Below are 13,710 nucleotides of genomic sequence, written 5' to 3' on the forward strand. Positions count from 1 at the left end.
CCCTCTTCAAACAAAAAAATGACCTCTCAACTGAAGCACTTGTAATTGACAAAACCCATTTATCTTTAACAGCTTTACAACTTCTGGAATACTAGATTGATAATGGAACTGAAAAATATATTTCAAAAGTTCATCGCATGAATCACAGTGAAAGTCGTTATCTCTGTGAATAAAACAAAGTTCGCTAACTAGCATTGGTATGTCAAACATATCACCATAAACCTCCTTTAGAAGATTAATCTTTTCTGAGGGCACTTCACCTTTCCACATCTTAAACACCTAGGGTTAACAAGGTCAAAAATCTAAAACGCTCCATATCCTGAAATCGCTCTGTTAGTATAGTCCCAATTGTGTAAAGAATTTCAAAATAAATTTGTTTGTAATTATGCTGTTGGTCATACCTGGTTACTGGTAGTGCCACTTTCTCAACAGCCAGGTCGTACACCTGACAATATTATGTATCATTTCTCAGAGAAGCAACAAAGGATTTGAATCTCTCAAACCTACTCATTGCATAATGAAAGTCAGTGTCCTTGTCTTGCAAGATAGAATAAAGTATGGATGACTGCTCAAGAATTCTCTGGAAAACATGTACCAAGAAACAAAACAAGAAGCCATTAAGGTAGCCAAGTAAACCAGTAACCTTACTTAACATTTCATCATCCCAAACTATTGGATTATCAGTAGGATTTTCAAATAAGTCTAACAGTTTCTCAGAGTTAGAATGCAAGACATTAATGACATGAGCCCTATAATACCATCTTGTGTCACCAGGACTAGGAAACTCAAGCCTATGGGATGATAGTAAAGCTTTTCTCTTGGGGAATTGCTAGTAAAGGTGCAGAAAGCACTAATATTAACAAAGAAAATCTTAACAGGTGAAATGGGGGATGGAGTTTGACATAATACTAGATTTAGTCTATGGGGAGCATAGTGAACAAATTGAGCATAAGGATAATCCTGCTGAACTTGAGCTTGAACACCATTGAGATGACCAGACATAACAGATGCACCATCATAAGTCTGTCCAATAAATTTCTCTTTCACATTATTATATTGACTTAACTTACCCTTAACCACTGATGATATAGCAGTTGCAGTCCTATCACAACTAACATCAACAAACCCAAGCTGTCTTTCAATGACACTTTCCCCTTTGTCCATTCGAACAATTACACTCAATTGTTCTTTGGTAGAAACATCAGTTGCCTCATCAACCTGTATACTTAAGAGAGTGCAGCAATATATTTCCTTTAAAATCTCATCCTCTATTATCTTATCGAGACAATCAATCAAATCATTCTAAAAAACAGGAGAGACTCCAGTAAACCACCCTCCCTCAGCAAGGTGGGTTTCAGCAAGCCTTCCATGTAATCACCTTTCAAAAACAGAATCCATCTTGGCAAAAATTTCAAGTAGCTCTCTATAATTTCCTCTATTCATGCTGCTACTAGATTCATCATGCCCCCTAAATGCAAGCTCTTACCTAGACAAGTATAAAACAGCTTCTGTTATGGTTTTCAACATTTCCCTGTTTTACCTTACCTCCTCGTTATGACGCTGAATCTCTTCACGTCTGGCTTGTGACACGAGACAGTCGAGACGAGGCTGAAAACCGTAGGTCTTCCAGGTCTTATAAGCACCCAAGTGCGATTTTGCCTTCTCATGCTTCTTACAATCGGATAGGAAATTCTTCATGTTTTTGAATCCCGTCTGCGTCCATGAAGATGACGATCCAGGGCAAAACAAAAGACAAGGCCAACAGAACAATGCATTCTTTTCTGAGCTACCACAAAGCCTATCTTTCTTCGAGTACCAAATTTCCTGAAAGCTTCTATTGCCTGTAGTCGCTTGTAAATTTGGAATTGGCCGCTGCTTTACGAGTATATTTTGCTCGCCTGATTGTCGAACAGAAAATGGTTTCTTTTGTAGTTCACTTATTACATCGATTTCATTAGCCGAAGCCATTGTAATGTAAGTTATCACGATTTCCGAACGTATATTTCGAAGGCTCAAAATTCAAGTCACGCTTTTGAAAATGAGCCCGACTAGATGTTGTTAAACGTTTGAGTGTGTTCACAGCTACTCTCAACCAATCAGATTACAGATATTCCCACTATAGATATTACTACTTGGTCGGGCTGGATTTTCAGAGCCCGACTAGATGTTGCGAAACAGCGCAATTGAGTTTGCTCGGTTGCTGTCAACCAATCAGGTTGCAGATAATCCCACTATAGATTTTACTACTTGGTCGGGCTGAATTTTCAGAGCCCGACTAAACTGCGTAATGCCTGGCACTAGAAATGCACTAGTCATTGTTGCTAAGTAACGTTTAAAATATGATAATTTTGCCAATAACGACGCAATTTGACAAATATTACACTAATAGCTGTGGATTATTCAAAAGAGTCGCAGAATTTAAAATTTTCGCAAATCAATTTTAAAGAAAACAAATTTTTCATTTTTGGGAAAATATTTTAGTCGGGCTGGGCCCGAGCAGCCAGACCGCTAGCTACGCCACTGATTGATAGTACATCATGGAAGTCAGCATCCAGTAATATAAACGACTTGACACAATAAAAAAATAGATTTGACACAATAGATTTAACAAAAAGCAACATTCTAGGTACGCATATATTTACATAATTTTTTTGCTCTAGCTACATAATGTTTATATGTTGAATGTGACAATGTGAACAAAATAAGCCCTTTTTTCAAAATCGAACTGATTTTCTAATTTTATGCAGTAAATGTTTAAATATTTATCAAATGACATCAAACGAAGCGATGACACAAGTTGCTGTCCAAAGATAAAAACCGCACTTTTATTCAAAACAAATAAATATCTTATGTGTAAGAAATCCAAGCGTTTTTCTTTCTAACTTGATTCCACTTTGATGATAAAATGCTGTGATTCTTCAAATCAGTGAATCAGTCGACTACCATGTTCATTGTCTATATATGGTTCTCACCAAATTTATATTTTTTGCAGAGACTTTACCAATAAATTACCAGAGAAGAGATCAGTTGCACGAAGGTCGAATAACGCTATCATTATTAAACTGAGTAGAAACGTTTTTGAACGCTTCAAAAATCTCTTGAAACGAAAAAATTCAACGGTTTGAACAAGACAATAATTGAATTACAAAATTGGTTCCAGAAATACAAAGTTTCATCATCATAAACAAAATATAACCATGCACATTCACAAATTTAAAAAACTACTATCCAATGGATAACGCTATCCACGCTTCGTGCAACAGGCTCCAGTATAAATTTGAAAAAATTTTCAATAACAGGAGGCCACAAAGCATCCAAATGGAAATGACTAAACTGTTTTTCCGAAATTCCAGGGTCAAAGATCGGGAGATGTAATCATTATCTTTACTAAGCACCTGTTAGCATAGCAAACCTTCCGTTTAATATGTCTTATTGTAGTGTAGTAAAGAATCTACGAAAACTTGACAAAACTTAAAGCTTGATTGCATAAATCTCCTTGAAATTTGTGGTTATATCGTATATGATTTTGATAAATGGCTGGATCCTCTTTTTTGTGATGATTTTGTAGATAAATTACAAATAACTTCATAAAATACAAAGTTTGACATAAAATACAAAGTCGAAATATCGCGGTAAATTAAAGTCTTGTTTTTATAAGATCTTGTTTTTTTTTAAGATGCTATCTTAATCGGAAAGATTTATTAGTTTGAAATAGAAATAATTAATAAAGGCAATAGTGTAGTTTCTAGAGTAATTACAGATAAATATGCGAGAGAGAGAGTTTTTTAAATGCTCTCTTTAAAGACAGTTTTCATTGCTTTACAGTGCAATTACACATTTTCACATGTTAAATTGGTAATTGCCAATAGAACGCAGAGCAATCTACCAATCACGTTTAAGAATATCTTAAAATATATTATTTTAAATGAAAAATATGCCACGCATTATAACTGTAAAACGACTTAAATAATGTGATTAAACATTTTGAAAAAAACGAAGATTTTATTATCAAAATGTGCTTTTTGAGTATTTTTTAGTTTTAAATAGAAATTTTTATAAATGTAAGAAGTGTCATTATATCAAAAACGACATAAATAATGTGATCAAATCATTGAATAATGTTCTTCTAGAATGTAAATCGTTTAAATTATGGAAAAATTAATGGAGAACCACATTGGTGTGACATGGTGCAAAATGTTGTTCAGTTCATAGTTATGAGTTTGATGTTGTGAATTACCGTTGATGTCCTTGGTTGAATGGAAATTGTTGTTTTGACGGGAAGTGTTGTCCCTCTGGTTCTCTGTGTGTTAGGTCTGGCGAATTGTGTTTTGACCGATGGAATTCAACACATGTATGAATAAAATATTGTATAATCTTTTCCATGATTACGAATTTCTATATCTTGACTGGTTGAAATGGATATTTTTCATTTATTTAGATTTTCATACATCACAAAAAGTAAGGCAACATATATCTTGAAATATGTTATTTGTTTTATACAATTTAGTGAGTAATTAATATACCTCTTTAAATGGTATCTTTTGCGTTAATTTTTACTTTTCTTTATGACACTGAGCTGTATATATACTGGTTCAAGATTCAAGAAGTCACAAGTCATTTGTGAATAGAAAGATTATACAGGAAGCAGGTATTCAGGCTAGTAGAAAAGAATGGATAGAAATCAAGTCGTTTAGTCAATGTGTATGAAACAATGTGCATGAACATGTAGAGTTGAGAAAAATGGATTATTTACATTAAGAGAGTCTTTGGTTTTAAGATGTTTGCAAGGATAAAGAAGTTTTAGATATTGAAGTTTTGATTGGAGCAGATTATCTTTGGTGGTTTCAGGAATGTTGTTCAGGGACAGGTAGATGAACCAGTAGCTGTGTCTACTAAGTTAGGTTGGGTGTTGTCCGGCCTAATGAAAGCGAGAAATGATTTGGATAACATGCACACTCAAGTAAGCTTCATTATACATGAAAATTCAGGAAATTTAAATTTAGATAAGAATGTCAACCATTTGTGGGATTTTGAAACTTTAGGAATAGTAGAGGAAGATGAAGTTCATGAATCGTTAAGGGATTCTATTGTGTTTAATGGTACACAGATACAGTGTCAAATTGCCTTGGAAAGAAGGACATCATTTAGATTATACAAAATACAGCATAAGCTTAAGAAGATTAAAGGGTCAGTTAGTACGGCTGAAAAGGGATCCTGAAATTTTAGAAGAGTATGATAAGAGAATCAAAGATCAATAGAGAAGGGGTATTATAGAGCCAGTAATAGAACTAGAGAAAGCTGATAAAATATATTATTTAACTTATCATGCGGTTATTCACAGGGAAACGAATACAACAAAGGTAAAGTTGTTTTTGATGCGTCGTGTAAAGAGTCACCCAAGGCTTCCTCACTCAATGACTGCTTGCATGTGGGACCCAAATTAGCACCATTGCTCTTTCATATTTTGATAAGGTTTAGAGAGAGAGTCGCTTTAGTGGCAGATATTGAAAAGGCATTTTGAATATGGAAATTAATACTTTGGACAGGGATTGCATAAGATTTTATGGGTTGATGATGTAAATATTGAGAGGGTGAAACCTGTAGAATAACGATTTTGTAGAGTAGTGTTTGTGTTAACTGCTCTCCATTTTTGTTGAATGCAACACTGCAGTATCATTTAGACTCATTCATAGAGATAGACAAGGAATTTGCTACAAAACTCAGAGATAGCTTTTATGTTGATGACCTAGTGTCCAGTGAACAGTCCAAGAAGAAAGTAATGAGGTTGTATGAGTCAGCAAGTGAGCAATTGGCTGCAGGAGGATTTACGCTTAGGAAGTGGCTTAGTAACGATGAGAATGTTTTGAAAGATATAGAAGAGAGAGAAAGAAGCATTTTAGAGGAAAGAAGGGCAGAATTTAGTAATTCGAAAGTGGTTGATGAACAAACTGATGCCAAAGCATCAGTTGGGGAAAATAATATCATTGAAAGTTTTGAGAAAGTACTAGGATTGGGATGGGAGTGTAAGTCGGATCGCTTTGTATTTAGCCTCTGGAAATTGGATGAAAGAGCAAAGGCAATTATCCCAAGTAAACGAAATATATTAAGTATACTTGCAGGATTATTTGATCCTTTACGTATTATAAGTCCAGTTGTAGTTTGTGCTAAGTTATTGTTTCAGGAGCTGTGTATTGAGAAAGCTAAATGGGATAATGATGCTGGAAGGTGACAAGAAAAAACTTTGGGAGAGGTGGATAGAAGATTAAGAGAGAGTCAGGGATTTAGTTGTGGTGAGATGTGTGTATAGTAATTTACTTGGTAAGGTAAAGTGTTACTTGCATGGGTACGCAGATGCCAGCCAAAAGGCATTACTGTGCGGTCGTATATTTTGTGACAGAGCTAAAAGTGCCTACAACGTAGAGTTGCTTACGTCGAAAACAAGGATAGTACCAATAAAATTGCAGACAATTTCCAGACTAGAAGTGATGTCAGCTAGAATATTAGCACAGTTGATGGACACAGTGAAGTTGGCCTTAGAAGTTCAAGTTTAATTTAATGGTACATACTACTGGTTAGACAGTAGGACTGCATTGTGCTGGATCGGTAATAGGGGAGAATGGAAACAGTTTGTGTGCCATAGAGTTAACGAGATTTTAAGATTGAGCAGGAAGGATAATTTGAAACATTGTCCGGGTGTAGACAACCCTGCGACTTAGGTTCAAAGATAGTTACGGCATCACAATTAAAGGAAAGTCAACTTTGGTGAAGGGATCGAAGTGGTTGTCAGGTCCCCAGTGTGATTGGCCAATGCCAAAATAGGCTTAAACTACAGAGGAACGTCTTGCGAAAGTCGAGAAGACAGTATTGGCTAATACACATGTGGTAGATAAAGATTGTGTGATAAAATTTGGCAAATTTACTAATCTAAAGAGACAAATACGGGTCGTGGCTATCGTTGGGCGATTTGTAGACAATTTGAAGGCAAGAGTTAAACACGGGACAAAGAGGACTGAAACATTGAAAGTGTCAGAGCTGATAATGGCAGAACGAGCGTTGATTAGAATTGCTCAGAATGAGTTAATGGAACGTAATGACTATGAGCAATTGGTTAGATAATTAAACATAGTAGAGCGTGATGGGATAGTTAGATGTAAAGGAAGACTTGGCAATTCAGATTTAGAGCTAGAAGGTAGAGAACCAATTTTATTGCCTAAGGATCATCACTTAACCGAATTAATGATTAAAGATTGCCGCAGGAAGGTTCATCATAGTGGAGTAAGAGCGACCTTAGTTCAGCTACGAGGCAAACATTGGGTACCACGAGGTAGATAGATCATGAAGAAGGTGATAGGAAATTGCAAAATTTGTTAGAAGACATCAAGGAGAGGCTTATAAAAGACCAATCGAAGCGAATTTTCCAGATTTAAGAGTTCAATATTCACCACCCTTTTTTAAAGTAGGTGTAGATTTTCTGGTCCATTGTTTGCAAAAAAAGGTGGACAGATGGTAAAAGTATACATCGCATTTTTTTCCTGCTGTGTTACAAGAGCACTTTATCTTGATTTAATTGACAGTTTAAGTGCATGTGGTTTTTTAAATTGCATGCAAAGATTTACTGCTAGAATGGGAGCACCCTTGCTAATAGTTTCGGACAACGCCAAAACAATTAAAGTAAGGATTTATGAAAGTAAGGATATAAAATCATATTTGGAAAGTAATCGGTTGATAAAGAAGTTTAATTCGGCGAGGACACCCTAGTGGGGTGAATTTTTTGAAAGAACGGTAGCATTGGTGAAAGGTTGTCTGAGGAAGGTGTTGGGCAACGCTAGAGTGAACAAGGAAGAACTGTTAACAACATTATTTGAGGTACAAGGTACGTTAAACTCTAGACCATTGACTTATGTATATGAAGATGAAGTAAAGATGTACTGACTCCTGCACATCCTATGTTTAGAAGAAGATTAACATCTATTCCAGACAAAGGAATTCTGCATACAATTACTGACGAAGATGCAGGAGTGGTAAAGCGTAGTTTTAGGTATTTAGCGAGATTGAGAAAGCATTTTTGGTGAAGGTGGAGGAAGGAATACTTGACAAGTTTAAGGAGTGTCATAAAGTTGGCAAAGTAAAGGCTACTTTGTGTCTCAAATAAGGTGATATAGTTCTTGTGTTTGAGGAAAGTTTGAAAAGAGGACTTTGGAAAATAGCGAGAATCGAGAGACTAATCAAGGGAAAAGATAGTATAGTCAGAGGAGCGGAAGTCAAAATTGTTAGCAAGGTAAGGCCACTGCACATAAGCAGGCCTCTTAAGAAACTGTATCCACTAGAGATGGATGCAAAAGTATGTAAAGAAAATTCAGCGTCCTACATGTATAAAATACAATCATGCTATTCTTTCTCCTTATAATTTTGAACAGGTTTTACTTTCCTTTACCATGCAGCTTATTGCCAATAGTTAGAAAGTTGGTATATCAACTTAAATATGATTTCTTTTGAATGTTTAGTCGTACATTATCGAGATGCTGCTTTAGCTAATTTTTTATGTCTGTAGTGAATTTCCAAACTATCGCTTCATTTTTCTAAAATTACTTCCGTTTTAGAAGTAAGACGACCGTGTGAACAAAATTATGCTTGCTTTAGTTCTTTGCATGTCACATACTCAGCAAACGGATGAGAGATTTAAAATAAACAACGCGAACACATACATACCAGTTAAAAATGGTGATCAAAATTCATACCTTATTGTAACATTAGCCTTTTATCCTTGTGAGTTTTATCACATAAACAATTTTAAACAGCGAACGAAGATGAAGAGTGAGTCAGGATCTCCTTCAACAAACAGTATTAAAACACATTAATGACGTCTATCTAGAACATTCTAGTTATATAACTAAGTATACATCACTGACTCAAAACAATTAAAAATACATAAGAAAAAAAAAATACAAATAAAAATACATAAGTAAGAACCTCATGCAGAGTACATAATAACATTGAGATTACTCAAATTCCAAAAGACTACTGCTAAATCTTATAAAATTTCACAAGTTTTAACTCAGGAATAGAGAATCACCTATCTTAGACAGGATTTGAATGCCAATGATTAAGGCACGATTTTCGAAACTGTGAATGGTTTTTTCCCTTTATTACTCAAAAATTCCATACATGTATATTCTTGCATAAGTCAGTTCATATTATAAAGAAACTTTGTTATTAAATAAAACTTCATAAATCATGAATGCATTTCAAACATCAGCTGCAAGAAATTGTAAATTTTTATATGTTCAATCAAAAACACTGTAGATACAACAGCAAAGGATGCAATATCGTAAACCCTAAAACTGTTAAGCAAACATGATGAAAAGTATAATTTTAAAAGCTCACTGTGTTGCATGAATCAACATTTCACAAAAATAGATTCGGTAGCGTTTTTCCTCTGTATGTAAATTTATTCTTCCTGTGTTTAACATTTGCTTATTTTTCAAATTGTCGCACATTTAAAAAAAATGGTTTGTTGTATACAACTATCAACATTTAGCTAGAGACACAGATATTAGTCAAAATAGGCGTCAGCAAAGAAGGGAGGTGATGCATGATTGGACACGTGCCCCTCCCTACATAAATTTTTACAGATCCGCCTTTTTTCCATAGACAAGTATAGTTTATAAAGAAAAATATAGCGTCCTACATGTAGAAAATGTTCTCATGTTATTTTGCCTCCTTCATATTTTTGAACAGGTTCTACTGTCATTTACAATGCAGCTTATTGTCAACAGTTAAAATGTTGGTGTATCAACTTAAATATGATTTCTCTTGAATTCTTAGTCATACATTATTGAGATGCTTCAGTAGCAAACTTGTTATGTAAAGTTAGTAATATAGTTTCAGAATCTCGCTTTACTTTCGACAAATTAACCTCGTTTTAGAAATAAGACTTCATATATGACAACCGTGCGGACAAAATTATGCTTGCTTTAGTTCTTTACATGTCACATACCTTACAAAGATGAAAGATTTAATGTAAACAACGCAACTACATACATATCAGATTTAAAATGGTGATGAAAGTTCATACCTTATTGTAACATCAATCTTTTATCCTTGTGAATTTTGTCACAGAAACACTTTTTAAATAGCAAACGAAGATGAATAGTGAGTCAGGATCTCCTTCAACAAAAAGTATTAAAACACATTAATGACGGCTATGTAGAAAATTCTAGTTATATAACTAAGTATACATCACTGACTAAAAACAATTGTTATAGAAATAAAAATACATAAATATGAACCTCATGCAGAGTAGATGATAACATTGAGATTAGTCAAATTCCAAAGGACTACTGCTAAATCTTCTAAAGTTTCACAAGTTTTAACTCAGGAATAGAGAATCAACTATCTAAGACAGGATTTGAATGCCAATGATTAAGACACGATTTTCGAAACTGTGAATGGATTTTTCCTTTCATAATCAAAAATTCCATACTTGTATATTCTTGCATAAGTCAGTTCATATTATAAAAAATCTTTGTTATTGAATAAACCATTGTAAATTATGAATACATTTCAAACATCAACTGTACGCAATTATAATTACTTATGATCAATAAAGACACTGTAAATACAACAGTAAAGGATACAATGAAAGTAAACCTTAAAACTGTTAAACAAACATGTAACATTTCACAAAAATAGATTCAGTTGCGTCTTTCTCTGTGTAGATACATTCTTCCTGTATTTAACATTTGCTTATTTTACAAATGTTCTTACTTTTCAGATGAAAAATTTGCTCAATACAATTAACAACATTTTGTTAGACACACAGCGATTAGTCAAAAGTGGCGTCGGCAAAAAAGGGAGGTGATGCATGATTGGACATGTGCCCCTCCCTACATAAAATTTTACAGATCCACCTTTTTCCATAGACAAATATAGTTTATAAAGAAAAATTCAGCGTCCTAAATGTAGAAAATGTTCGCATGTTATTCTGCCTCCTTCATGTTTTTGAACAGGTTCTACTGTCCTTTACAATGCAGCTATTGTCAATAGATAGAAAGTTGGTGAATCAATTTAGTTATGATTTCTCTTGAATGGTTAGTCATACATTATCGAGATGCTTCAGCAGCAAATTTGTTATGTAAAGTTAGTAATATAGTTTTAGAATCTCGCTTTACTTTCGACAAAGTAACCTCGTTTTAGAAATAAGACTTCATATATGACAACCGTGCAGACAAAATTATGCTTGCTTTAGTTCTTTACATGTCACATATCTTACAAAGATGAGAGATTTAATATAAATAACGCAACTACATACATATCAGTTTATAAATGGTGATGATAATTAATACCTTATTGTAACATCAATCTTTTATCCTTGTGAGTTTTGTTACATAAACACATTTAAATAACGAACGAAGAGTGAGTCAGGATCTCCTTCAACAAGCAGTATTAAAACACATTAATGACGTCTATCAAGAACATTCTAGTTATATAACTAAGTATACATCACTGACTAAAAACAATTGTTATAGAAATAAAAATATATAAGTAAGAACCTCATGCAGAGTACATAATAACATTCAGATTACTCAAATTCCAAAGGACTGCTGCTATATCTTACAAAGTTTCACAAGTTTTAACTCAGGAATAGAGAGTCACCTATCTAAGACAGGATTTGAATGCCAATGATTAAGACACGATTTTCGAAACTGTGAACGGATTTTTCCCTTCATTAATAAAAAATTCCATACATGTATATTCTTGCATAAATCAGTTCAAATTATAAAAAATCTTTGTTATTAAATAAAACTTCGTAAATTATGAATACATATCAAACATCAACTGCACGCAATTATAATTACTTATGATCAATAAAGACACTGTAGATACAACAGTAAAGGTTGCAATAAAATAAACCTTAAAACTGTTAGATAAACAAGATCAAATTATAATTTTAAAAGCTCACTGTGTTGCATGAATCAACCTTTGAACAGGTTTAGCTTTTCTTTACCATGCAGCTTATTGTCAATAGTTAGAAAGTTGGTATATCAATTTAGATATGACTTCTCATGCATGTTTAGTCATACTTTATCGAGATGCCGCTTTAGCTAATTTGCTATGTCGGTAATGTAGTTCTAAAATATCGTTTAATTTTTCAAAAATTACCTTCGTTTAGAAGTAAGACGACCGTGTGAACAAAATTATGCTTACTTTAGTTCTTTACATGTCACATACTCAACAAACGAATGAGAGATTTAATATAAACAATGCGACCACATACATATCAGTTAAAAATGGTGATCATAGTTCATGCCTTATTGTATCATTAATTTTTATCAATGCGAGTTTTGTTACATAAACACATTAAAATAACGAGCGAAGATGAAAAATGAGTCAGGATCTACTTCAACAATTTGTTTTATGAAACATTAAGGACATCTATGTCACAGTATAGGGAATATACAGTAGGTCCACTTTGCTGTACAACTGGCTGCTGTATATTTAATTAGGGGCTGTTCACATGAGCCCTGTAGCCGCAGTGCTGTTGAAGTAAGGGGGGGGTGCTATATATTTAATTAGGGGCTGTTCACATGAGCCCTGTAGCCGCAGTGCTGTTGAAGTAAGGGAAGGGGCTTGGGGGAGTAGCCCTACTTCTACCTTTGAAGTTTGAAATTGGTAATTTTTCACAATTTCATGTTTTCAACTTCGTCAAGAGAGCTACAGCCAACCAAATTGAAACAATTGATGACTGTACCGAGGATGCATTAAGAAGCATTAATAAGTTGGAACATATATCACTGATATCACCTTCGTCTGATAAATTTAGTTCTACAGCATTGGGTAGCAGGGATTTGGAAATTCACAAAACCTTTAAAATGAAGACAAATAATTGAGCTTGATTTGAAAATTACGACTAAAATGACTTATGACGCTTAAGAAAAGGTTGCAAATTTTGCGCTTAAAGCTTTAACTCTTTTAAATGACACAAAATCATTTTACGCCTCGCTGAATCCTTGTTACCGGTTCATGTGACCAGGCTCTTAGTTTACTCGCTGCCGTTTGCCATATCGTCAATCCTATTGGTCACAAAATGCAATTTACTGGCTGCCAATATGGTAATAACATGCGTAATAAGATATGCGTGGCACGAAAAAATTCAATGGAGTGATTTTTTCTTCGAAGATAAGAAAATTCAATCTCTGCAAAGAATATTGGTTAATTTATGCAAACTTTACATTTGACAAGAGATGGTACATAGTAACTTTCTCAGTAAATATTGATGTTATGCAAAATTTTTTCTCCCATGACCACCCCTAAAGTTAACCTTCTAAACATGTCAAAAACTTTACAAAAGTTATTTCTGTTTGTTTTTGAAAGTTAGAACTATGTTGACATTGCATTTTCAGTAAGGTGTGGATCGTAGGATTTTCGTCCCGGATTGAAGAATTGACACATGTACCATGTTGTTTGTCGTGGTCATTTTACACCTTCAAGTTGAGATTACTTCTGGTAAACGGAGTGCATACAAACTCTTATACAAGTAGTTCTTGACCACTAACTCATTTATTACATCTTTGTAATTGATCATGCGGCGTGCATAAATTAAACATTTGTTACTTTTTCAAAACTTGACGTTACTAACATCCATCTCAATGTTGCTAATACGTAACCCTATGTTAGCATTGGTTAGTAACAAAGTGTTGCACTACGAGT

General features: G+C 34.0%; 2 protein-coding genes across 3 annotated transcripts in view; both read right to left on the minus strand.

Annotated features, from left to right (window-relative positions):
• Positions 1 to 13,710, minus strand: part of LOC124450952 — a 101,393-nt gene that overhangs the window by 41,189 nt on the left and 46,494 nt on the right. The gene's annotated exons all lie outside the window — the stretch shown is intronic.
• On the minus strand, positions 278 to 2,324 carry LOC124450958. Of its 2 annotated transcripts, XM_047001615.1 has the most exons (3): positions 1,546 to 2,324; positions 1,071 to 1,218; positions 278 to 580 (listed from the first exon to the last, which is right to left on the minus strand). In XM_047001615.1, exons 1-3 carry the CDS (start codon positions 1,966 to 1,968, stop codon positions 570 to 572), a joined length of 582 nt encoding a protein of 193 aa, XP_046857571.1. In that variant the 5' UTR covers positions 1,969 to 2,324; the 3' UTR covers positions 278 to 569. The 2 variants fall into 2 exon arrangements, with proteins under 2 accessions (XP_046857571.1, XP_046857570.1); XM_047001614.1 differs by lacking the exon at positions 278 to 580 and having other exon boundaries at positions 693 to 1,218.

Source organism: Xenia sp. Carnegie-2017, unplaced genomic scaffold, assembly GCF_021976095.1.
Source record: "Xenia sp. Carnegie-2017 unplaced genomic scaffold, XeniaSp_v1 HiC_scaffold_24, whole genome shotgun sequence".
Lineage (NCBI taxonomy): Eukaryota > Metazoa > Cnidaria > Anthozoa > Malacalcyonacea > Xeniidae > Xenia > Xenia sp. Carnegie-2017.